This window comes from Pongo pygmaeus, chromosome 7 (genome assembly GCF_028885625.2).
Source record: "Pongo pygmaeus isolate AG05252 chromosome 7, NHGRI_mPonPyg2-v2.0_pri, whole genome shotgun sequence".
In the NCBI taxonomy this organism is placed as follows: Eukaryota; Metazoa; Chordata; class Mammalia; order Primates; family Hominidae; genus Pongo; species Pongo pygmaeus.
Window position 1 is genome coordinate 35,738,747 of NC_072380.2, and position 26,478 is coordinate 35,765,224.

A 26,478-nucleotide genomic window follows, 5' to 3' on the forward strand; every position below is an offset into this window, starting at 1 on the left:
TCCCAAATCCCACTAGGTTTTCAGATGAATTTGAAAATTAGTCAGTGGTACATATTCATACACAAATGTATCCATTGTTGGGGGAGGAATTAAACAATTTATAAACTCCATCTCCATATTCTCAGCAAGATATTCTTTTTTACATCTTAAAATGAATAATTGTTATAAATCTTATAATCTTATTCTTTTTCATTTTTTCCTAAATACATTTATATTTTGTTTTTCCCTGATACGTGGATTTTAATACACTAAAGTTAGAGACCATGAAGTGAAAGCTAGAATTACCATAGTTTAGGAAGCCTTTTATATTCTTTCACTAAAGCAGAGGAGTGTGTGTGTGTGTGTGTGTGTGTGTATGTTTCCTGGTTATGCGTTTATTCTAGAAACCTAAAAATAGAGAAAAAGCAAAAAACTTAATACAAACTTAAATTACTAACATTGCATGACCCAGAGAAAAATACCTGGACTAAATTTGACATCTTACTTCAAAGTCTCTTTGAATAAACTGTTATGGGAACAGGTGTCTCAGGTTAAATCACTGTATGTTTCCATTAGGGGACAAAGCTGTACCTGCCATCATAACTGGTGTAGAATCTCTGGCTTAGATCCAATTTGAGAGGCCAGTTTTGGAGATGACTTAAGTGAAAGCTAAAATGATGGTTACAAGTTAACAATCAAAGAAAAACAAAACTTTTCTTTGTGGCCCTCTTGGGAAATAAGTCACCTGTGTTAGTGTGGCTGAAAGAGTAACTGTCCTGTGTATTAGGACCAGCATGGGTTCTCTCGCATTCAAAGTAAGCACAGCTGAACTGGTCTGAGGGCCCATGCTGTAAACCAAGACAGCTTTCTTTCTATAATCTGGTGGTTACTCTGCGTCTGCATCTCTGAAAGTTCCTAGTTCAAGGCACGCAGAAAGGAGAGATGTTAGAATTGCTAAGGGACAAACTTTAAACAAATTAAATTTAACCGAGTTGAATTGAGCAAAGAATTGTTCACGAATCAAGCAATCCTTGAACCAAAATAGGTTTAGAGAGACTCCAGGCTGCCACGTGGTCAAAGAAGATTTATGGACAGAAAAGGAAAGTGACGTTTAGAAAACGGAAGTGAAGTTCAGAAACAGCCAGATCAGTTACAGCTCAGTGTTTATCTTATTTGAACACGATGTGAACCATAGGCTTTAGGCATAATTTAAAATATGTCAGGAGGCAGCTTTAGTCTAAACTTAATTTAACAGACCCACATAAGACCAATGATTTAATAAAATCTCAAACTCTTTAAAATGTGCATTCTAATGAAGATGATATTTAGCTCTACGTAACTTTTCGAATTCCTTTCCATGTACCCATGGCACGTAATATTTCAGCCATCCCATATTTCCTAAGATTTCTCTCTTACCTTTTAATCTCTGCGCATGGCATGCCCGCTGTTGGGCTACCTTCTCCAACTTGCCCAGTTGGTCAGCACATTTATCCAGACTGTGATGAGGGGTAATCTTCCCTGTCATGCCTGCCATAAACCCTCCCAGGGACAGTTAGGCTCTCTCCTCTGTACCCAATGACACTTTGCATATACTTCCAATTTACTGTAAGCATGCTTGTCATAGATTTGTTATTATTTAACTCTATTTTTAGTCTGTGAGCTCCTGGCAGAAAGTAACTATGTCTTAGTCATTTTTGAATCCCTAGTACCTAGAACATTGTCTAATCTTAGTAGGCATGCACATGCGTCTATTTAAAAAAAAATACATTGAATGTATTAAACTGATAAACTAGAGAATAATGAATGTTCTTTTGTAGAGTCTACTAAAATCTGAAGTTCTTTAAGGAACTAAGAATGGCTCTTTGATTTCTTTGAATGTGTCTTAAGCACTGTTTCCCATCTTTCATTCTGCAGGATTTAAGATCTGCTCAATAAAGTAATATCTCAGTCATATATAAGATTGGCACAGGTGAGGTGAATGATGCAAACGCAATAATATAAAACACTTCCATTTTTATTACAGGTTAGGAAGAAATAATAGTTTTCAAGTTAAAAATAAATAAACAAGAAACTTTTATTGGGGCCTAGGGAAAGAGTCTGTGTTTCATAAATTGCATTAAATATTTGGTATGTAAAATTCCGGCTGCTGTTCTGCATTAAATGGGCGAAATGCATCCCCTATCTAATTAAGTAACCATATGGAGACAAGTCACATTTACATAAATGAAGGCAGAAAGCCTGGCTCTATTGTATTCTCTTTTAGATTATGTAACTTGGTTTTCCTGCTATGGCTCTGACTTGTACATTGCCGTGGACCAATACACTCACAGAAAATGAATGGAAGTTAAAGAGCTAATTCTAAGGAGCCTTACTCTATTTACATATTGCAGTGAGAAGGACTCTGGAATATTATGAAATCTCCTATGTTTATTAACTACTTGCCTATTAAAGCCAATAGTTTTGGGACCTGGCCAAAAGGAAACCCATTGTGTATTAGCCTGCTTTGCAAGATAGCTATGTGCCTGGTGTACAGTGTAACCATTTCACTGAATGTTTATTGAATAAGTGCTTCACAGCATGTGTTCTGAATTTTTCACCTAACAGAATTTTACTAATGTAGCTACAGGGAGCAAATGATAAAGAAGTATTATAAGCAACGGTCCATATCACTAGGACTCTGAGATAAAAATGATAATAGCAATCAGAAAATCAAAATATAAATGTTAGGATAATAAGTTTGGGGATGAAAATCATAGGGATGATAATTGTAATTCTTTCATTTTTATGCTTTTCTTTGTCCACACAGTGATGATGCTGAAGGTTGTGGTCATGGTGCCACATGATGTGTATGTAACATTTAACCATTTACTCTATTTTTACACATATTTTAACATCACAAAACACCAACAGATTTTAGTCATCCATTTTTGTGAATGAGAAAAATGGAACAACATCAGGGTTAAGTTATTCACCCAAGGTCACAGAGTTAACACAGACCTTGTCAGGTTATTTGATTCTCATGTAAAGTTCTTTAGTTTTAGCAGATTTAGTCTTTGCTTTTTGGTGTGGTCCCTGTTTACACTTTGAAACAAATATCAGTATAGTGAAAAGAAAAGCATACGTTGGAGACAGAAAAGGAGAAAAAAAGTGATATGTATTTCAAAGTAATGTCCTCTCAAGAAAAGATTATACAAATAATTTAGAACATCTCAAAATCTCCTGATGCTCAAATTCACTTAAACAATAATCTGATGGATCAGGATTTTATGAATCCCAATTTTGGATGACTGTGGGCCCCGGTGTTCCCAATTGCATTACAAATACAACACATCAAATGATAAAATATTGGCAGTTTATTATGCTTAACCCTATTAGAATGGCAGTGCCTTTCGCCCAGTTGTTTTTCTTGCTAATGTTCACCACGTCCTTATATTTTAATTGGAATTTTAGTTGTTAAATATTCCTGCTTTAAAAGAAACATTTATTTCTAAATGAAACACAGAAAAATTCTTATTATTTTATTCTCAAACAATTATTCTTTGACTTCTTTATTTCTGACTTTGGTGAGGATGTCTAGTCAGTTAAATATAGTTGGTAGAACACTAGTTCTCTCAAAAATATTTATTTTCTCAGGGCCTTCTCTGGGAGGGGTTCCTAACACACCCATCCTGACCTGGAATCGCAGTCCAGCTGACAGGTTAACCAAATGATCTTTAAGGTAAATGTCATACTTATTGTAAATGAAGAAGTGACTCACAGATAATGTGTGTTTTTATACCATCTTTTGGTTTTATGAACTGCACACTATTACCCTGCGACAGGCATTCACTAAATTAGAGTATCAGACTTATAAGAATCCATTCATCTGAAACAAAATGGAATTCTGAGGTGGCTGGAGTCAGAGACCTGCATTCAAGTTCTGAGCCCACCACTTACTGTCAGTGCAGCCTTAGGCAAGGCAGATAATTAAAGCATCTCCTCAGATGCACAATGACACCCACCTCGGAGAGTTTCTGTGTCACTTAAATGACCGAATCCGTGTAGAAGGCTTATTACCACAATCTGTAGTCACTTGGTAAATGGCAGCTCTTATTTTGACTTTCTGCTAACGGAGTCTCCACGTTCCTTAGCCTACCAAGGCTCTTTCCTGAACAGCTGATGGCATTAGGATTTAATTAAGTGAAGCTTGGAGTGCTGGCTTTGTGTAAGAAGGAAGATGCCGCTGTATCAGTGAGGAACGTTTTCTGCCACAAATAACAGAAAATCTATCCGTAGCGTTAAATAAGTAGGGATTGTTTAAAAAAAAAAAAAAAGCTGTAATATATTATCTGGGGGTGGATGATCATGGTGTTAGTTAAAGCTCTCAGTGATGTCTGTGCTGGAACTTCTGGGTTCCTGTTGGACTTTTCCTCCCGAACTTCCCCAGGTAAGGCAGGAACAAACAGGAGAAAGGACAGTACCAACCACACCTATTCTTTCTTTCTTTCTTTTTTTTTTTTTTTTTTTTCTGAGACAGAGTCTCACTCTTTCACTCAGGCTGGAGTGCAATGGTGTGATCTCAGCTCACTGCAACCTCCGCCTTCCGAGTACAAGTGATTTTCCAGCCTCAGCCTCCTGAGTAGCTGGGATTACAGGCATGTGCCACCACACCTGGCTAATTTTTGTATTTTTAGTAGAGACGGGGTTTCACCATGTTGGCCAGGCTGGTCTCAAACTTCTGACCTCAGCTAATCTGCCCACCTCCGCCTCCCAAAGTGCTGGGATTACAGGCATGAGCCACCGTGCCTGGTCACACCTATTCTTTATATCAGGGAAATACAAGCTTTCACAGAAGCTTCTGTTTATGACTCATGTGCTAAACCAGTGTCACCTCACCATGCTGACCTGCAAGAAGGTCATCAGGGTCTGTGATTTTTCCAGCCTCTGCTGTGAATGTGGTGTGGAAGGAGGCAGATGGCTGGATCAGTCACCAGCCATTTGTCCTACCAGAATTTAAAACTTTTCTTTGAATTATAAAGTGGAGTTGTGGCATATGTGTTGAGATTATGAATAAATTTATCTTGAAGGAAAAAAAGCATTCATGCAGTCTTGCATAAAACTATTTATTAAAGTAAGTGACCTCTTCCCACTCTGTCCCAAAGAATAGAATCTGTCAGCAATTTACAAGCCCCTTAAAAGTTTCCACTTCAGTTCCTGTTCCTCTTTCTTCCCTATCCTTCCCTTTTACTGAAAGAATTGACAATTTTCTGAAGAATTCAGTTCAAAACTACCAGGCAGGGCTGAGCATGGTTGGCAAGTATGGGTTGGAGAGGGGGAGAGAGAGGTGAGTCATCGTCCTGTGGAATTTGAGGAAGGGGTGTCCTCCTGGAGAGGCAGCCTGCTGAGGGGGTTAAGCCCTTTTGCTGGAGGGCAGCCACCTACTGGGCAGGGCTTTGCTGCACCAGGAATGACAGCCTGACCCAGAGTGGAATTTGGAGTGTGGGAAGGCGGGGCAGGGTACAGGGATAGGCAGTAACCACTCCCAGCACTTCGCTATACAAAGCCAAAAAAAAAAAAAAGATTCTTACTTTCACCTACCTCATTTTTTAGACGGATGCAAATAAACAGTGATATATATACAAATATATACCTACAATCCCTCACCTTCCCACTGCCACTCTAGTAAATCATTTTCCTTCGTTTCTTATTTTCATGGATCCCAACAATTTTTGTATTTATGTAATAATAAAAATGTAATGTTACATTCCACCCTTTTTATCATCCTCTGAACGTTAACTGATTCTTTTTTCTTTATTTATTTTTGAAATAGGGTCTGTCTCTCTCTGTCACCCAGGCTGGAGTGCGAGTGGTGTGATCTTGACTCGCTGCAGCCTCTACCTCCTGAGCTCAAGCAAGCCTCCCACTTCAGCCTCCCAAGTAGCTGGGACTACATGCATGCACCCAGCTAACTTTTTTATTTTTAAATTTTTTTTATAGAGAAGAGGGTCTCACTGTGTTGTCCAAGCTGTTTTCAAACTCCTAGGCTCAAGTGATCCTCTCGCCTTTGCCTCCCAAAGTGCTGGGATTACAGGCATGAGTTGTGCCTGGCCTAAGATTGACTGATCCTTAAGGGGGATCCTCGGGTAGCTAGGACAGTTACCCTCAGGCTTGTCCATTCCACTCTGCTGCTCTGTCTTTCAGATGCAGGCTGAATGTGCTGCTTTATCTAAAGGATATTTATTAAAATGGGAGGAGGGGAACCTAATTGTTTTTAGATCTCTCTGTGTTTTGTGAGTTGAATGGTTAGAACTTGATCTATTACATGATCTAGTGCCTTTATTTATTTGGCATTTATTTATGCCAGATCGTAGACATATTCATGCATTGCTACTAGTAAAGCAAAAATGCATCATTCAGATTGCACGTCTGTACGTGTCTGTTCAGCTTACCACTATAAGTTTGGGTATGTATTGTTTATCAAGTGGCCCTTTTATGAATTGAACAATGAATTGGACAGAACGAAAGCCCCTAATAGGAGTGTAAGCAGTTGATGCTCATATAAAATCTTTTAATACTTTTGTCATTTCCTCTAACGTATGGATTTACAAAAGCCTGAGGGGACTTGGTATTTGTTGAAGATAGAAATTGGCATAAGCATTCAGTAACAAAACAAATTAATATGTGGTTTATTTTATGAAATCTATTTTAAATATAATTAAAATATCTTTAAAAAACCACGTCTGAGATTCTACCCCGAAACCCCTCTTACTCCCTGTGACATATACACATTTTATTTTCTGACTTTATTGTACTTTTGACATAAACTGTTTGCCCTTACTTTTTAGAATATTTGCTTTACAATTTTTTGATGCTGACAATTACTTAAACGTGAGTTAGCTTTTCCATTGCAAATACATTTCAAGGCTTATAGTCTCTTAAACTCTGTGTTATGTGAGGCTGTTTTTCCTCCCCTTAAGCTGATGTATTTAATGGGAAAAAAAATCTTATTTGGAAGAATCAAGTTACAGTTACATTTAATTTGTTCCAGTGGCAAACTATGCATGTGTGTTCCCAGTCATTAGGAACCATTTACTAACTCGGTGTCTTTTATTTTCTTCCTTATACAAAATACCTCTTGAAGTCTGAGCCTTTGTACCTCTTTTTACTTTTAAGAATTCCTCCTGTAGTTCCTCAACAGAACATTACTCTTTTTTTTTTTTTTAAGTGAGACAGAGTCTTACCCCGTCGCCCAGGCTGGAGGCTGGAGTGCAGTAGCATGACCTTGGCTCACTGCAACCTCTGCCTTCCAGGTTCAAGCAATTCTCCTGCCTCAGCCTCTCAAGTCGCTAAGATTACAGGCACGTGCCACCATGCCTGGATACTATTTTTATTTTTAGTAGAGACAGGGATTTGCCATGTTGGCCAGGCTGGTCTCAAATTCCCGACCTCAAGTGATCTGCCTGCCTAGGCCTCTCAAAGTGTTGGGATTACAGTCGTGAGCCACCGCGCCCAGTCAGAACAATGCTCCTGTTTTTAATGAATTAGGTTTACGATTGACAATGTTTCCTGATTTGGGTTGTTGACTTAAGCATGAATAGTAAGAGGCTCTGGTCACAACTGCATCAATGACATGGAGAAAGCAGGTGAGGTCACAAGATGCATCCCTTTCCCAGACTCTCTTCAGAGAGTTGGATCTGATGGGTGAGTGCATTAGTCAGGGTTCTCTAGAGGGACAGAACTAATAGGATAGATGTATATATAAAAGGGAGTTGCTTAGGAAGTATTGACTCACGATCACAAGGTGAGGTCCCACAATAGGCCGTCTGCAAGCTGAGAAGCAAGGAAGCCAGTTCAAGTCCCAAAATTTTAGAACTTGGAGTCCGATGTTCGAGGGCAGGAAGCATCCAGCATGGGAGAACAATGTAGGCCAGAAGTCTCAATCAGTCTTTCCACATTCTTCTACCTGCTTTTATTCTGGCCATGCTGGCAGCTGATTACATGGTACCCACCTGGATTGAGGGTGGGTCTGCCTTTCCCAGCCCACAGTCTCAAATGTTAATTTGACATTTGACAACACCCTCACAGACTCACCCAGGAACAATACTTTGAATCCTTCCATCCAATCAAGTTGACACTCCGTATTAACCATCACAGTGAGATTGTTCTTCCAGTGGTTCACTAGGTAGTTTTCCTCCACTTCATCCTAAAGACTGGTTGGTCTCAATGGGAACAACCATTTCTAGGGCAGTTAATCTTGCTATTGAAATATTTGCTTTCTTTGGTCTTACAGTAGAATGGCCTTTTGAGGGTACAAGATGCCACTCCTCCTTGTCCTCTCCACTGTGCTCAGCAATCACACCCTCCTGCCTTTCATTTTGTGGCAGTTTCCTGGGACTTAAGTCTTTGCTCACTGTGTGAAGAAACAGGGAAGTACAGTTTTCCCTCCTGTGCTTCCCTTTTTATATTGCTTCCTCCATTTCCTAAGGTTAGGGGAGAGTCCAGTTTATTCCTTTCATTTGATCAAATGTAATTATAACTACTGGCTATAAGCTCAGAGTTATTAGTGATTTGTGTTCATTCTCACCAGCGGAAGGTTGCTGGGGGCAGAGGGTGGGCCAGAGGCAAGCAAAATGTAATCATGTTTCCTTTGAAGGGGCAGTGAGCTGGTGAGTTATCCAAGATCCAAGACAGATTGCCAGACAATCTCCACCGTTTCATACGTAAAGAAAGCAGACCATTTGGAATCTTTTGACCATATTTTATGGCTGAGTATCCTCTGTCATCATCCCTGTTACTCACATACATGTGTGGGAGAGCAACATCTATTCTCACCATTTTTTCAAAGTTTTGAAGCAGCCTGGGGTTGTCATTAGCCGTTTGAGGTAACCGTTCACCAGAGCCTCTCACCTCACAGATGTTTATCTCAGTTGTTTCTGCAAAGATGCTCAGATTCAAAACAGAAATTTGAGGGGTGTCCTATTCATTCTTATGCTTCATCCAATAACGCTGAAGCCATGGCTAGCTGTGTTACCATATCCTCCTAGTTCAGCTTCTAGAAGATAATTCATCTACACCAGTTCTACAAGCATGCTTTATTAATAAAGTGAAGATTTCTCCAGCACAGAATCTTAGAGCTGGTGCGGGTTTGCCATTGTGTCCTGGTGTATGTGCTATCAATGTAGGCTGTGTTCTGACGTCTTTTTTGATTTCACAGGAACTGACAATGGCGAAGCCCTTCCCGAATCCATCCCATCAGCTCCTGGGACACTGCCTCATTTCATAGAGGAGCCAGATGATGCTTATATTATCAAGAGCAATCCTATTGCACTCAGGTGCAAAGCGAGGCCAGCCATGCAGATATTCTTCAAATGCAACGGCGAGTGGGTCCATCAGAACGAGCACGTCTCTGAAGAGAGTCTGGACAAGAGCTCAGGTAGGAGCATGCAGCAGTCAGAAGCAGCCGTGGTGACTCTTCAGGTTCTCCTGTGGTTATGTCTCTGGGAAAGACTGGAAATCACCCCCCATTGCCTTGTGTGAATGAGGCAATAAGATGCAATCCTTTTCTTCAAATGACCTTACAGCTGCCTTGGTAGTCCCTTCCAATATGATGCAGAGGCATTTTTTTCTTGATGTAGATAACTTTAAACACCAAATTTTGTATGAAAGTTAATATTATCACTGGAAATAAACCAGGGAATCACTGTTTTCGTTTGCAGAATTCTGAATATTTTTGAGGACAAATATTAAATCTTGCATCAAACCCCTGGTTAAGCAGCATGATTTGAGTTTCTTTAATCTTTCCTAGATTTTCTTCTTTGCACTTTATTCTCCGCATTTGGTGGTTTCTGAGTCCCTTTTTTTTTTTTTTTTTGACTATGGTGTAGTGGCAGATCCCAAATTAGATTACCATATCCTAGCAGGATCTCCAATATGAAAGAATTGTGGGACCATCTTTACATTATTAGTAAATTATTGGTGAATTTGGCTGATAAGTGGTGATGATGGAAATTATGATTATACTAACTAATGCATATTGACCACTCACTATATATCAGGCTTTAAGCATTTGACAGACATTATTTATCTTGCTCAGTTTTTTCAACAGTCCCCTGCAGTAGATAATGCTATTATTACCTTCTTATAGACAAGGAAACTAAGGCTCAAAGAGATTAAGTAAAGTGCTTGCCCTGGATGTCAAAGTGAGATAATTTGACTCAAAGCCTTCAAAATGTATACCCTTTTATATTTTCATGTTGACAGAAACAATCTATGCTTCTGAACTTTGCTTTCTCAGACAAGATCCAATCTGGTCACACGTTAGATTGTTGATTTTTTAGATGGTCAACTACTTGACTTGGTCAACTCACTAGATATCAGATTTTTGAATAAGTCAGAAAACATCAGTATAACTCTGAAGTTTCAAATCAGCCTAATTTATTAACTAAATAGCAACGATATTCTATATAACAAGGTAGGCCTTTCAGAGTATTCAGAGATAGGTAAGAAAATAGCCCATAGGGGTGAACTTTACACATAATGACAGAGATAAGACAAATATGCCCATAAATTCTGTGCAGATGAGGTTAGGATAAATATCTGAAAAGAAGAATCTGATTCTACAGAAGATTTGTTTCTTAAATCACATCTAACTAGGACTATCAGTAAAGGTATTGTAGACTTGATAGCGGTTGAAAGGGACATTGATGAATATGTAAGTCAGATGGGCATAATTGATCCTACACCATATGGAGGAGAGAGGAGTTTTAGTGGCCTGAAGGTCACAAACATTAGTCAATGAAGAAAGCCTAGTATACGTTCAGCAAAACGTTTGATTTTGTTGAAATATAAAATTTATGTACAAGAATAGCAGCCAGTGGCTAGAAAACTCAGTTTAGTCAATGGTATGAAAGGCCTCAAATAAGAGTGTGGAGTCCTTCACTTAGTTTTATGGGTATTTTGGTTCTGGTGATTGATCATATTGATGTACGGGTATGCAGTGACTGGAGCTCTGCTTTAAAAAATGAATCTGGAAGAAACGTTGGTAAGCAGAAACCAGAACAAGGGAGCTAACAGACATGGATAATTCAGGTGAGAGAAGGTAAGAACTGGTTCAAGAGTGGGGAGGCTACAGAAATAACAACCAGAATATAAGTAATTGCATTAACAAGGAGAAAAATGTGAGATCATAGTTTTGACAAGCTAAATTTGAAGTGCTTGTGGTATACAATGAAGAGATGTAGATTTGGAACTTGATAGAATTAGGAGGTAGAAGAGTAGATTTGAGAATCACTAGGAAAGAATGAAGCCATGTGGTGGAAGAGCTGTTAGAGAGGAAGGGTCAACTAGGTCTACTTGTAAAGGAAGTAGACCTAGAGATATACCTCTTCAGAAGACAGGGATAGGAGTATCAGCCTCCGGCAAAGAAGTAACCAGGGGAGCCGGGTGAGGTGGCTCACGCCTGTAATCCTAGCACTTTGGGAGGCCGAGGTGGGCAGATCACAAGGTCAGGGGTTTGAGACCAGCCTGGCCAATATGGTGAAACCCTGTCTCTAATAAAAATACAAAAATTAGCCACGGTTGGTGATGGGTGCCTGTAGTCCCAGCTACTCAGGAGGCTGAGGCAGAAGAATTGCTTGAACCCAGGAGGAGGAGGTTGCAGTGAGCCAAGATTATGCCACTGCACTCCAGCTGGGTGACAGAGCAAGACTCCGTCTAAAAAAAAAAGGAAAAGAGAAAAGAAGTTACCAGGGGATGCTGTGTTCCAAAGCAAAAGGAAAAAGTTATCTCAAAAAGATCTGTAGGTAAAACTCTATCAATAAAGAGAAGGGCCAAGGACTAAACATCTTATTTACATGCAAAGAAAGTGTGCTAATCATTACACAGTTCTGAACTACTGTAGGATTGCAGTATAAATTCAAAACTCCAAAAAGTAGAGAAACACCTAAAACTCTATAATAATTCCCTATTCATTTCAAATTGGAATTAGTAGGAGGAAGAAAAAAAAAAAAAAGTGCCCCTTTTAGAGATGTTCTTCAGACCAAAGCATGTGTAGAATCCTAGAATCTAAATGTAAGAACTGGGAGAGAGAGAGCTTAGTGATAATCTAACAGCCCTATTTTATACATTAAAAATGTTAAGATTCAAGAGATACAATGAGTTCATAGCATAGCTGTTTCAAGGACCCAGATCTCCTGATTTCTCCTTCAGATGAATTTCTTCAACACCATGAGCCACCTTTGCCTGTAGATTTCTATACTTTTCTCCCAAATCAAAATATTGACAAGTTTTCTTGCTGACATAAGGATGGATTGAAGTACATGGCTCATCATTTTGCATTATGAATCTATTTAGGGTTTCAGTCACCCGTGTGTATCATCCTATACATATATCATTTTAGAATTTCTTTATTCCTGACCATTTCTTCCATCTTCATAAAAGCCAATCCTTTAATCTGGGCATGTTTCTGGCACTGTTAGACAAAAGTTTATAGCAAGCAATGATAGACATTTCCAGGATTGTTGATACAGTTTTCATTTTGAAGAAAGGATTTGGCATTTCAATGGGGAAAGTAGAGAACAAATTGAATCTTGGTTTCAGGAACGTCTCTGATCTTGTGCTCCCAAGGCTGGGACCCAGGAGAGACCTAGATGGAGAGGCCTGGTGCTGGGAGAGATTGAGTCAGAGACAACAGCAGTCTCACTTACGTTGACATTAAAAATTCAAAGGAAGACACTGGAATTTGGGAGAGGGCAACCAAGGGAATGACATCTACCATATAAGCAAAAGGCTACAAAACAATGGCAGAATATGACAGGCTTGTGTCTTTTGCTCAATTAGTACAACTAAAAAGGACTCAAATACCAGTGGCTCACTGGGGCTGTATGTTTTATCATCAGATGTCTCTGTCCTAGATTTTGCCCAGCAATGAACTCAAAATAGCCGAATCCCATTGGGCAAACTCTTCCAAATGAAAGATAGAAAGAATATTGTAAAATGATCAGCCATTTCTTTTACCACTGCTAGAAAAATCTTATATCCCTTCTCATATAAAGACCTCTTGAAGTATTGCAAGCCAATTCAACAGTGCACCCTCTTCTAATTTCACTACATTCTGTTTTGTTATTTCTTCCCCCTTTTAATTCCCCTAGCATTGCTAGGCAACTCCATGTCATGTGGATAGCGTTTTTGATTACATTCTCTACCTCCGTGTAGAAATCTCCTCCTCTCTGCTTCCTTAAAAAAAGAAAAAGAAAGCCAATAAAAGACATATTTCAAAGAAACTGAGCAGATCAAAAAATTCATAAATGACCAAATCTGAGGATATTATATACCGATTTTTAAAAATATGCTGTTGAGAAAGGACTTAAATTTTAGCAGTTACCTTTTTGTAAAGAACTTTATAAGCACAACCTTTTCTTCCAAGTCATTTTGATTGAATCAATGTGAAAGAAATGTCTCTCCCTAAACAGTTTTCTTCTGTGTAGTTAGAAAATCACTATCCGCCACACACTGCAATTATGTTTCCTAAGCTCTGTATTAATAGTAGAATTGTGGAAACAAGAACAAGATGAGTGGAGATATTATACCCCAAAACAATACCTAAATGCAATCTAGCTTGGAAACAAAATGGCCTCAGGTATTGAAAAATAGATGCATTACCTCCCTTGGGTTCTCGAAGGCAGAGCTGGGAAACAGGATTTGACTACCTTTACAGACTTAATGGCTTTTGACTGGATTCGTAAAATAATTCCTGCCAGTCTAATAGGAGTGAATGACACTGAGAAGCCAAGAACGGTGGGACCACATTTGACCAGAGAGACTGAGAGAACTGTCCCTGTTTTTTTAAGTCCTGCCAAAAGTAACTCCTTATGTCTCTTTGGACAACATAATCTCCATTTCTGAAATTCTAGAGAAATTTGATAATTCTTTTTACTTACAGGCATTCTGTCTTCACAGAACTAATGGGAAATGCATAGGACCTGAGAGTGTTTGGAGTAGACACAGAATCTTTTGTGTTCCTAAATTGGAAGCAATAAGTCCTTTCAGTTGTTAAAGGCTGCAAACTGCCTTTGGTCTTTCTGGTAATTTGGCCCTGTCATCTAACAGTTCAAATAAGAAGAAAAAAGATTGTGTGTTTTCATGCAATTTAGCTTGGAAAACCCAGAGCTAGAGTTCTTTCCTGCAAAAAGTACAATTTATTTGACATGAGTTACTGTGTTTGCACAGACAAGGCTATACCTCTTAGTAATGTACACTTGCAGTTCTCTGCACTAGCCAAGGGATCCTCTTTCATTTGTTCTGCCTCATTTCATTTGGAAATATGGGAACTCGTCTTCCTTGTGTTGTTCTTCTGTTAACATCTGGAAGCTCAGAGTTGAGAAATAATCTCAACCCAGGAATCGTGCCCCTGTGAAAAGGATGGCGTATGCAGTAACGCAGAAATTGAGCTTTAATCTAACAGGCAGACACACGTATATCATACACACAATAGTAAACAACCACAAACCACACGTATCTTGGCAATCAAGATTATGTGGCCTGTGGGGAGCTGGAGTTATCAATAAGCTAAACCACTTCTTTATTGTTCGATAAAGATAGGAATTCTCTTAACAACACACCGTGGCTCTTATCTTATTCCACCTCAGAGATATCGAATTCTAATGAGTGAAATAATGTGTATTCCAATGTGTTATGGGAAAGTCTCAACTCCAGTAAACTAATATTTTTCTTTTTAAAGAATTTCATTTCAGGGACCTCATTGTGTGTGATTTCCTTTTTAAACAACTGGAGTCACTCTCTGGGGATAAAAGGTTAATGGATTGTGTCGAGAAAAGGGAGAAGAATAGAAATAAAAATGTATTAAATCTTAAAAGTTTATGTCTTAGAATGTTGCTATGCTGGTGATGGGGATTTGAATATAGTATCTTCCAGAAAACCATTAATTTGAAAGTATCTTCGATGATTCACAAATCACTAAAGTACATTTGGGAAGCATATATTTTAGGCCACATAACACAGAAATAATCTCTCAAGTGTTTTATTGACAGTTTGTGGGTTTCAAACTCACTTTTATGGAAGCCTCCTCCCTCCCCACCTTAGATTTCATCTTGTTCATCACTCTACTTCTCAGAGAAGACTGACATATTCTTAAAAGGTTTTCAGGAAAATGTTAGGAATTCCTACATAAACTGGTAGAGTAAGAAGGCCTTGTTTCTTATAGCTAATTTAACTTTTCCTACAAAAGGGAAATAAGAAGATTATTTACTCTCATGCATCCTTAGTAGTGATAGAAATCAGCTAATCACTTTATATAATTTAATAATGTCTGATATCGACCATACATCTGTCTCAAAGCCTAAATTCTTGACCAGTCTCTTCAGTTCACACATTAAGAAGTGTGTACATTGATTTAAAATACGAATTATAGGCCAGGCACGGTTGCTCATGCCTGTAATCCCAGCACTTTGGGAGGCCAAGGCAGGCGGATCACAAGGTCAAGAGATCAAGACCAGCCTGGCCAACATGGTGAAACCCTGTCTCTACTAAAAATACAAAAATTAGCTGGCTGTGGTGGTGCACACCTGTAGTCCCAGCTACTCGGGAGGCTGAGGCAGGATAATCACTTGAACCCAAAAGGTAGAGGTTGCAGTGAGCTGAGATCGCACCACTGCACTCCAGCCTGCCAACAGAGCAAGACTCCGTCTCAAAAAAAATACAAAAAAAAAACAACGAATAATTATAAAGATCTATAAAAAACAAAACACACACACACAGAGAGAGAGAGAGAGAGAGAGTGAGAGAGGAAGAAACCTGAGGCTAGCCTAATGGTTAAGAACATGGGTTTTGGTGTAGAGGAAGCAATGTTTGAAATCAGGCTCTCCATTTATATACTTTTTCAGGTGGATGTGGAATTGAGCTTCCTTGCTCCTTGGTTCCTCCATGTGTAAAATGGCAGTGATAATTGTATCCATCATCACCTAGCATCTAATACAAGTGACATGCTTAGCCCAGGGGCTAGTTTACAGCAAATGCTCAGTCAAGACTATCCCTCAAAATGATGAATATGAAATAGCTATTTTATTCTTCTTTTTGAATGAGACAAGTGTCTGGTGATTATGATTCAAAAAACAAATATATAATTGTAGAATTTTGCATTCTGAGAACATAACAGGGCTAATATTGACAGGTAAGTATTTGCCCTTTCTAGAGTAACATTGCCTTACTTGCATGTGATTCAATCATTCAGGTCGCATTGTGTGTCTATGTTACCCTCAGAGTCCATGGCAGTGTTACAGAAAAGGGCTCCTGATCCAGACCCCAAGAGAGGGTTCTTGGATCTTGCTCAAGAAAGAATTCAGGGAAAGTCCGCAGTGCAAAGTAAAAGCAAGTTTATTAAGAAAGTAAAGTGCTGAAAGTACAGCTACTCCATAGACAGAATAGGATAGGATGTTCCTGAAAGTAAGAGGAGGAACACATCCACTCTAGGTATAGTGCTTGTATATGTGGGGAGATGTGCTCTGCTACAAGGGTTTGTGATAAAGGATTAATTTTCTTAATTACTATATTTTGCAAGAATCGATATTATCTTTAAAGCAAAATTAGGAACGCCTTTGTCCAGGATATCTGGAGGCTCCCAAGTCTGGGTTTGTTTAGTAAACATTATTAATTTGTTCCCCTAACCATCAACATCTAGAGACTAGGAATGCATAACTTTGCGGGAACACAGCCCTGCAAGTTCCAGCCTCATTTTCCTAGCCCTCACTCAAAATGGAGTTGCTCTGGTTTGAACGCCTCTGATAGTAGCACTGTGGGTGATACAAGTGGTACAATATATGTCCTGACCTCAGGCCATAAGCTACTAGCAGGAGATGATTTCAGTGACTGCAGGAATGGAAAGTCAATTGATTGAAGCAACAGGATTGGAAATCATGACTGTGTTGCCCACCATGTTGTGAGTATGACACGGGAGTGAGTCATTCATGGGATGCGTTTTCGAAACAACCCTTTCATGTCCACTTCCGCCTCTTAACTTTCTCTTCTTGCTGTTGTCAGACAACACCATCAAGTTAATTTGCTTTCCTTTACCAGATACCTCTGAGCTGATTAATTCTAATCTCTTGTGTGGAAGAAACTGGAGAGCTTGGGTGTATTCTTTGTTTCTGTACTTAAGACTGAACTCACGGTGCTTCTGAGGAATACGTGGAGTGCTTATTATCCTGGGAAAACAAAAGACTGTTCATTAGGCATAGCGCACATGCACATTCAAAGGATAACTATTTTATTTTTGGTCAAGATACATTTTTATCTTGTTGCTAAGATGAAGTGATAAAAGACATTTAGCCCTAATTAATTATCTGCCAGTAAAATGAAACATTGTTCTGCCTTTTCATTTCTGTATTTAATTTACTATTTCAGTACTATGTTGGCCTAAAGACATCTAAGCTCTCTCAAGATATGGAGGTACAGTTCCATGACATTTCTTCCCTATCTGTCAGTTTTGAAACTTCAAATGTGTATGAGATACATGTGTCCATAAAAGAGTCCCCAGAGCTGTGGTCTAGAAGGCAGGCTGTATATTTAATAAGGACACAGCTTTCAAGTCATAGGTAGAATGGCACCCAGCCTCTTGTGTGATCTCGTAGCAGCTTGTGCTTCTGGTGTCATGGCTGTTGTCACATTGGGCATTGTTGGAGCATGTTAAAATGTCTCCCCTTCCAGGGCTGGGCAGGGTGGCTCACGCCTGTAATCCCAGCACTTTGGGAGGCCGAGGCCGGTGGATCACCTGAGATCAGAAGTTCAAGACCAGCCTGGTCAACAAGGTGAAACCCCGTCTCTACCAAATATACAAAAAGTAGCCAGGTGTGGTGGTGGGCACCTATAATCTCTTGTGAGGCCGAGGCAGGAGAATCGCTTGAACCTGGGAGGTAAAGGTTGCAGTGAGCTGAGATCGCGCTATTGCACTCCAGCCTGGGCGACAAGAGTGAAACTTCGTCTCAAAAAAAAAAAAAAAAAAAGTCTCCCCCTCCAACCCAGAAGCTTCTTGAGGGTAGGGATCTTGATGTTTTGCTTGTCAATGTATCCTCAGCACTTAACACAGTGACAGACACATACAGGGTGCTCAATAATTGTCTTTCCAGCAAAACATGTCGTAAAGCTTATGATATCTTTGATCTGTTGCTTATCGTAGGGGACCTGTGGCAAAATAATAATACTAAAAAATAGAAATAATAGTGACACGATGTTAAGATAAAAGACCAAAACGGCTGTGATGGTATTAATAAAAATAAAGGGCCATGCAAATACTATATAACTAATAATGATAATAACAATGTGTTATTCAAAATATGAGGGAGTATCTCATTGTTGAAGTATAGTTTTCGATGCTCTGATCTTGAAGCAGTAAGAGACAAGTGGAAAACATTCCCTTACATAAGTGGAAGACTCACTTTTTCCACCTGAAAGGGCTTTTGTCTGCTCAGGAGACATCAGAGTAAGAGAGGATACCTCAGCCAAATCCAGGCATCAGAGGGGCTGAGAAACCTTGGGAGTTCATGGTTCTTTCAAGAAAACTCTTGAATATAAGAGAATATTGCTTTTCAGGCCGGGCACAGTGGCTCATGCCTGTAATCCAAGCACTTTGGGAGGCTGAGGTGGGCGGGTCACTTGAGGCCTGGAGTTCCAGACCAGCCTGGCCAAAAAGGCAAAACCTCATCTCTACTAAAAACACAAAAATTAGGTGGGTGTGATGGCGCATTCCTGTAATCCCAGCTACTCGGGAGGCTGAGGCACAAGTATTGCTTGAACTGAAAGGTGGAGGTTGCAGTGAGCTGAGATCTCAGCACTGTACTCCAGCTTGGGCAATAGAACAAGACTCTGTCTCCAGGGGGGAAAAAAAAAGTCTATTGCTTTTCAAGAGAATTTGATTGCTTTGTTTCTCTCCTAGAGAACTGAGCAAGGCCCTGCATTACTCTTGAAGTTGTATTGGAATAATTCTTTGGGACTTTGTCTACAAAAAATGGAATATTCATTTTCTCAGCCCCAATCATGAAGCGCTATAATGTGAACAATAAGTTACAAAGAAAGTGAAACATTGAACTGAAAAGGTCCCGGAAAGCAGACACCAAGACTGGGACGAGATAAACCACTCTACCAAAACCTAGTTAGCTGGTCATTTACTGCTTCTGTATGGTTGGGGATGTGAGAAACATCTTAGAGGGGAGGGATTCTCACTTCCTTCTTGAATCCATTGGTTCCGATTGGTAAGCCGAGCATCCTACTACAGAGAACTTCCAAATGATTGAAGCAGTAAGGCTGAGTGGAGAGGCAAGCACTTGAGAACTGTGTCAAATTCCTCCCCAAGTGCCCATCACCAGGTGTGTTTGAGAACTGGCTGGAAAAAGTAACCACAGCAGGATGCTGCTGACGGCTTTTTCAGTGCAATAATGAGTGGTGGATAAAAAGCTCAGGGCCAGGTGTTGGTAGGCACCGAGCTGGGGTTGGCGTGGTACTGAATGTTAAATACTATTCCAGAATTATCTATTTTGTACAGAACAAGTTAGGATCTTAGACTATGACTGTCACCCTTTTATTTAAAGTTGACCAGAAATAAAGCATTTTATTTATTTTCCCTTCTCCATTTCTTCCCTCCTCTTACATTTCTCTTCCTTGCACAGTGAAGCATATACCTTCAATTAGTTTGAAAATCCTCTAACTTTTAGTCTCCCAACAGGATTAGACCTGCTAAGAGTAACTAGTGTTTTCTATCTGATAAATAAGGGGATTATAGCAATAACTGCTGTCAGCATTTTTCTTATTTAAACAAATAAAGCTGACAAATGATGAAGTTCTGTGCTGCTCCGTTATGTTTAGTACATGCAGAGCAATTATTCATCTGCTGCCAACATTAGTCTATCTACAACTAAACCATCCAATGGCCTAGAAAGCTTATTAGCATATCAGTACCATAGTCATATTTGTATATTCTCTAAGACTCTACTCCATAACAAAGGCTGATGGTTATAATTTGCACAATAATTTAAAGGGTTGGACTTTTCTATGCTTATTAGAGTTATGCCACTTATCAGGTACAATTCTACTCTTATTTATGACATGCCATTTTTTATTTGCCTGGAACTTCTGCTCCCCTGTAGCATTTTCTATGAACAAGTTGGCTGCCATCTCTGGAGATATTGAAGTAGATAGCCATTTCTGCAGGAACACTGTTAAATGAAATTCAGTGGAGGAAGAGATACAGAAGAGCAATTTTCTTAAAGCAGCATTCCTTGGATATTTCTCATTTGTGAATATATCATGTATATGTATGCATATATGTGTATACACTCATGTACTATTACATATGTGTATATGGGTATGTATGTATACATGTATACTGCCTATGTAAATGTGTATTTGTATGTATATCATTTGATCAGTGAGGATTTGAGAAAGAATGTATTTAAAAAATTGTTTGTCTTATTCAACAGTTATTTCTTGTTATGGTGGGGGAAAATATAATACAAAGAATTCATGATTTGCCAAGGCTTCTTTTAGAGGGGATGGTTTGATAAAACTGAAGACCTCATGTTAGAAGCAGGCCTAATCTAGAGAGATAATATACCTTTTGTGGGATGGTAATGTCACTTGTGGCCTTTTAAAGAAGCCTGCCACTCTGATGCCACTGGTTGGGAAAATACTGTGTTTGAGAGCAGTTGTTTTATATGCACTTTGCTCTGCTGATCACATGGGGAGCCTCTGCTGGTAACTGAGCCATCCTAACGTTGAAATCTTGACTTCAGCATTTTCCTCCCAACTGTGGTTAGCCTGAATGAGGGGTTGCAAAACCTACTGACAAGAATGGGGTAAGACGAGATATAATCTTCATAGTGGGGTGCCCTGGCCCCTTGTTTATGCTTTCCAAAGCACAATGTGCAGCTCTCTTTGTCTATGTGACCACGTTTTCTAGTTGGGGCCTTGCTAACCCTGTAGGGACTGCTCTGCCCAGTGCTGGCAAATTTTTAGAGAGATCAAACAACTTGCCTGTGAGTTTTCCTTTCATATGCAAACCAAGCGATCCAGAGGCCACACCCCTAACCACCATTTCTATGGAGCTCTTATACTCCAGATCACTGTTCCCCTACCCTAACCCCAGGACTAGGTACCAGACAACTCGGGTACCAACAACACCACAGAGCCCACTGACATTATGCAAGGCAGCCAGTCCCAGCATATTGTTTCTTCCCATGCAAACCACAATGGAAAGGCCCTTGGCCACATGTTCCCCTACCACTTCTGCCTCCTGAAAGACCCCCATGCTTCCCCATGTGGCTCTACGTGGCTTGCTGTGCCTCCTGTCTCTCAGGACCTGTGAGTGTCAACTTCTTCCTTCATAAAAGTCACTTCCATGTCTAAATCTCTTAAAATACTTTATTGAAAAAAAATCCTGGGTATTCTTAAAATACCATGGTGCCAAGATTAAATCATAGCAAGTTTTGTGTTTTGGATTTGGACATTCACTACTTTATAAACATGATAACCCTGAACCATTTTGAGATGGTGCTTGTCTTCATTTCCAAGCTGAAAAAAATAAATAGCTTAGATATTCTTATAAGATGAGGAAAGTGAAAAAAATGAAAGTGCTTCCCATTAGCTTGAACCTATTCCTTTTTTTAATTGATACATAATTTACATATTTTGGGGCACATGTGATATTTTGATACATTCATAAAATGGCTAATAATCAAATCAAGATAATAGGAATATCCATCACCTCAAAAACTTATGTTTATGCTGGGAATATTCAAATTCCTCTTTTCTAGCTATTTTGAAATATGCAGTAGATTATCGTTAACTATAGTCTCTCTACTGAACTGTCAAACACTGGATTTTAGTCCTTCTACTTAACTGTATTTTATTACCCATTCTTCAACTTGTCTTCTCTCCTCATCCCCCTTCTTGGCCTCTGGTAACCACCAGTCTACTCTCTATTTTCATGAGATCCACTTTTTCAGTTCCCACATGTGAGTAAGAATGTGGGATATTTGTCTCTGTACTTGGTTTATTGCACTTAACATATGACCTCGAGCTTCATTCATATTGCTACAAATGACAAGATTGTATTCCTTTATATGGTTGAATAATATTTCATGGTATATGCATATATATATTTTTTTCATCAATTTTCTTTTCAATTTTCTTCATCAATTCCTTTACTGATGGATACTTAGGTTGATTATTCATGGGGTTGCAGATATCTCTTTGATATATATATATATATATATATACCACATTTTCTTCATCAATTCCTTTACTGATGGATACTTAGGTTGATTCATGGGGTTGCAGATATCTCTGTGATATATTGATTTCCTTTTTAGAAGGATATATATGCCTAGTAGTGGGACTGTTGAATCATATGGAAGATATATTTTTAGTTTTTCAAGGAACCTTTATACTGTCTTCTATAATGACTGTATTAATTTACACCCCCAAAAATGGTGTATGAGTGTTCTCTGTCTCCACATTCTCTCTAGCACCTACCTTTTTTTGTCTTTTTGACACAAAACATTTTAACTGGGGTGAGATGTGGTTTTGATTTGCATTTCCCTGATGATTAGTGATGTTTGGCTATTTTAAAATATATTTTTTGGCCTTTTGATAAATGTCTTTTCAGGTCTTCATCTTTTGCCCATTTTTAAATCTTTTGTTCTGTTTTTTGCTATTGAGTGGTTTGAACTCCTCATATATTCTGGTTATTAATCCCTTGTCAGATAGATAGTTTGCAAATATTTTCTCATTTTCTGTGGGTTGTCTTTTAGTTGTTTATTTCGTTTGCAGTTCAGAAGCTTTTTAGCTTGATGTAATCCTATTTGTCTATTTTTACATTGGTTACCAGTGTTTTTAAGGATTTATTAAATAAATTTTTGCCTCAACCAGTGTCCTGGAGAGTTTCTTCAATGTTTTCTTTGAGTGATTTCATAGTTTCATATCTTAGATTTGTTTTTATTTTGATCTGACTTTTGTATGTGGTGAGAGATAAGGGTCTAATTTCATTTTTCTGTATATGGATATCCAGTTTTCCCAGAACCATTTATTGAGGATACTATCCTTTCCTCAGAGTTCTTGGTGCCATTCAGAGTTTTTTATGGGTCCATACAAATTTTAGGATTGCTTTTTCTATGTTTGAGAAAGATGTCATTGGTATTTTAATAGGGAGTGTCTTGAATCTGTACATTGCTTTGTGTAGTATTGACATTTTAATAATATTAATTCTTGCAATCCATGAACATGGAATGAATATCTTTACTTTTGTGTATGTCTTCTTCAATTTCTTTCACCAGAGTTCTATCATTTTCTTTGTAGAGATCTTCCATGTCTTTGGTTAAGTTCATTCCCAGGTATTTTTTGTGGGGGGTGGGGGGGTGGGGAGAGCTATTATAAATGAGATTGCTTTCTTGATTTCTTTTTCAGATTATTCACCACTAACATATTTAATTGCTACTGATATTTGTACATTGATTTTGTATTCTGCAACTATACAGAATTCGGTTGTCAGTTCCAATGTTTCTTGGTGGAATCTTTACATTTTTCTAAATATAAGATCAAGTCATCTACAAACAAGGCTAATTTGACTTTTTCCTCTCCAAATGGTTGCCTTTTATTTGTTTCTCTTGCCTGATTGCTCTGGCTAGGACTTCCAGTACTATGTTGAATGAAAATATAAAAGTGGACATCCTTGTTGTGTTTCAGATTAAGGGGAAAGGCTTTCAGTGTTTCTCTGTTCAGTAGGTTGTTAGCTGTAGGTTTGTCATATATGGCCTTTATTGTTTGAGGTATGTTCTTTCTATGTATAATTTTTTGAGGTTTTTATTATGAAGGGATGTTGAAATTTGTCAAATGCTTTTTCAGCATCTATTTAAATGATCACTTTTTCTTATTTTGGTTCTGTTAATATGATATGTCATGTTTATTGATTTGCATATGTTGAAGTGTCCTCACCTCTCTGAGATCAACCCTCCTTGATTATGGTGAATGATCCTTTAATGTGTTATTGAATTTGGTTTGCTAGTATTTCATTGAGGATCTGTGTTTATGAAGTATATTGACATGTAGTTTTGTTGTTGTTATTGTGTCTTTGTCTGGTTTTGGTATCAGGGTAATGCTGCCCTCAAGGAATGAGTTTGGAAGTATTCTGTCCTCTTCAATTTTTTTTTTGAATTTTTTGAGACTTGTTTTGTGGCCTACCCTATGGTCCATTCTGGAGAATATGTTACGTGCTGAAGAGATGAATGTGTCTTCTTGTAGCAGCTGGGTAAAATGCTTAAACACATTTCTTACCTTAAAGGTTATTGAATGCTTCTTGGTGAGACTCCACTTCTCGAAGTGTGGCTGTATTCTGCTTTAATAGGTCTCCCTGTTCTGCAATATAGGAGCTCTGGAATATTAAAGTCGCTTTACCTCCTCCTACCTGTATGCATTGATGGATGTTCTCTCTCCCGCCTTTTACTCTTTAAAGGAGCTCATCAACTATTTGCCCAGAGAGGAAAACATAAAGCAAGCCCTGTTCTCCAGAGCCTAGTGCCTCCATTTTACCTGCTCAACTTTACTTTCTAATATGCATGCTCCACTCCAGCTTGCTTTCTGTCCTAACAAACAAAAAAATTAATGGCATTAGAGGTACAAGTGGTTTTGGGTTACATGGATGAATTGTATAGTGGGGAAGTCTGGGCTTTTAATGTACCTGTTACCTAAATAGTGTACATTGTACCCTATAAGTAGTTTTATATCCCTCATCCTGTCCAATTCGCCCCACTTCTGAGAATCCAGTGTCCATTATACCATCCTGTATGCCCCTGCATACCCATGGCTTGGCTCTCAATTATATGTGAAAACATGCAGTATTTGGTTTCCCATTCCTGAGCTACTTCATTTAGGAAAATGGTCTCCAGTTCTATCCAAGTTACTGCAAAATACATGATTTCATTCTTTTTCTATGGCTGAGTGGTGCTCCATGATATAATACATTTTCTTTGTCCATTTATTTGTTGACAGGCCCTTAGCTTGATTCCCTATCTTTGCAATTATGAATTGTGGTACAATAAACATACAAATTCAAGTATCTTCTTGATATAATGACTTCGTTTTCTTTGGGTAGATACCCAGTAGTGGGATTACTGGATCAAGTGGTGGATCTACTTTTAGTCTTTTGAGAAATCTTCATGCTGTTTTCAACAGAGGTTTTACTGATTTACGCTTACAATAGTATATAAGTAATCCCTTTTCACCACATCCATGCCAACATCTATTATTTTTTGACTTTTTAATAATGGTCATTTTGATTGGGGTAAAGTGGTAGCTTATGGTGGTTTTAATTTGCATTTCCTTATAATTAGTAATGTTGAGCATTTTTTTCTATCTTTGTTGGATACTTACATATCTTCTTTTGAAAAAAATCTGTTTGTGTTGTTTGTCTACTTTTTAGTGGGATTATTTGTCTTTTCTTGCTGACTTGCTTGAGTCTCTTGTAGATTCTGGATATTATTTCTTTGTGAGATGTATAGTTTGCAAATATTTTCTCCTATTCTGTAGGTTGGCTATTTACTCTGTTATTTCTTTTGTTGTGGAAAAGCTTTTCAGTTTAAGTCTCACTTATTTTTGTTTTTATTGCATTTGCTTTTGGTTCTTAGTCATAAATTCTTTGCCTAGGCTAATGTCTAGAATAATTTTTCTAGGTTTTCTTCTAAAATTTTTACAGCTTATGGTCCTACATTCAAGTCTTTAATCCAATTTGAGTTAATTGTTGTATATGGTGAGAGGGATCCGTTTCATTCTTCTGCATTTGGTGGTCCAGTTTACCCAGCACCATTTATTGAATTAGGGTGTCCTTTCCTCAGTATATGTTTTTGTCTGCTTCTAAGAAACTTTTTAAAAACCTTCCTTTATTTCCACTTTCTGTGACATTCTTCCCTCTTGCCTTTGCCTGCCAACTCTGCCTTCTCCTGGCCTTTGTCCGTCCATTCATATTTCTTCTTTCATTAAGGTGTAAAGAAAGAAAAAACAAAGCAGCAGGAAAAACATCATCATCACCTGTAAGGCTTCTTTTCTCCTATTTGATTTAGGAGTTGGCTTTCGGGACTCATAGTCTCTGACAGGGAAAACACAGTGCTTTTGTACTTTCACAAACAGGGGAAACGTGAGTTACCAACTGTCATCAAGATGATTTTCTGTTATGTGGGTTCCTCCTACAAATTTAGAAAGTATACCTCAAACTGCACATGGTGACTTATGTGGTCATGACCATCTCTCATCACACACCATAAATAACACGTTATTGATTGGGTGGAAGGGAACGTTTCCCCAGCCTGACTAATCCTACACCTCCATTCTTGTTTTTTAAATCCTGAAACCAAGATATAATCATGATCTACCTCCTCCATGGAGAGTTCTGGACTCATTTTGATTATAGTGATGCTTCTATCCCCTGAATTTCTTTTGGACTTAAAGGAAAAAGCACAGTTAGGTACT

At 38.6% G+C, this 26,478-nt stretch overlaps 1 protein-coding gene across 7 annotated transcripts in view; it reads left to right on the forward strand.

The window, feature by feature from the left end:
• UNC5D (unc-5 netrin receptor D) overlaps positions 1–26,478 on the forward strand; it is a 554,235-nt gene that overhangs the window by 298,511 nt on the left and 229,246 nt on the right. For 6 of the 7 annotated variants that reach the window (XM_054499220.2, XM_063668623.1, XM_054499221.2 and 3 more), the window contains exon 2: positions 9,173–9,391. In XM_054499220.2, the coding sequence (XP_054355195.1) occupies positions 9,173–9,391 (219 nt within the window). Of the gene's footprint in view, positions 1–4,317; positions 4,406–9,172; positions 9,392–26,478 lie in introns of those variants that run through there. The other variant, XM_054499224.2, reaches the window with a different exon arrangement.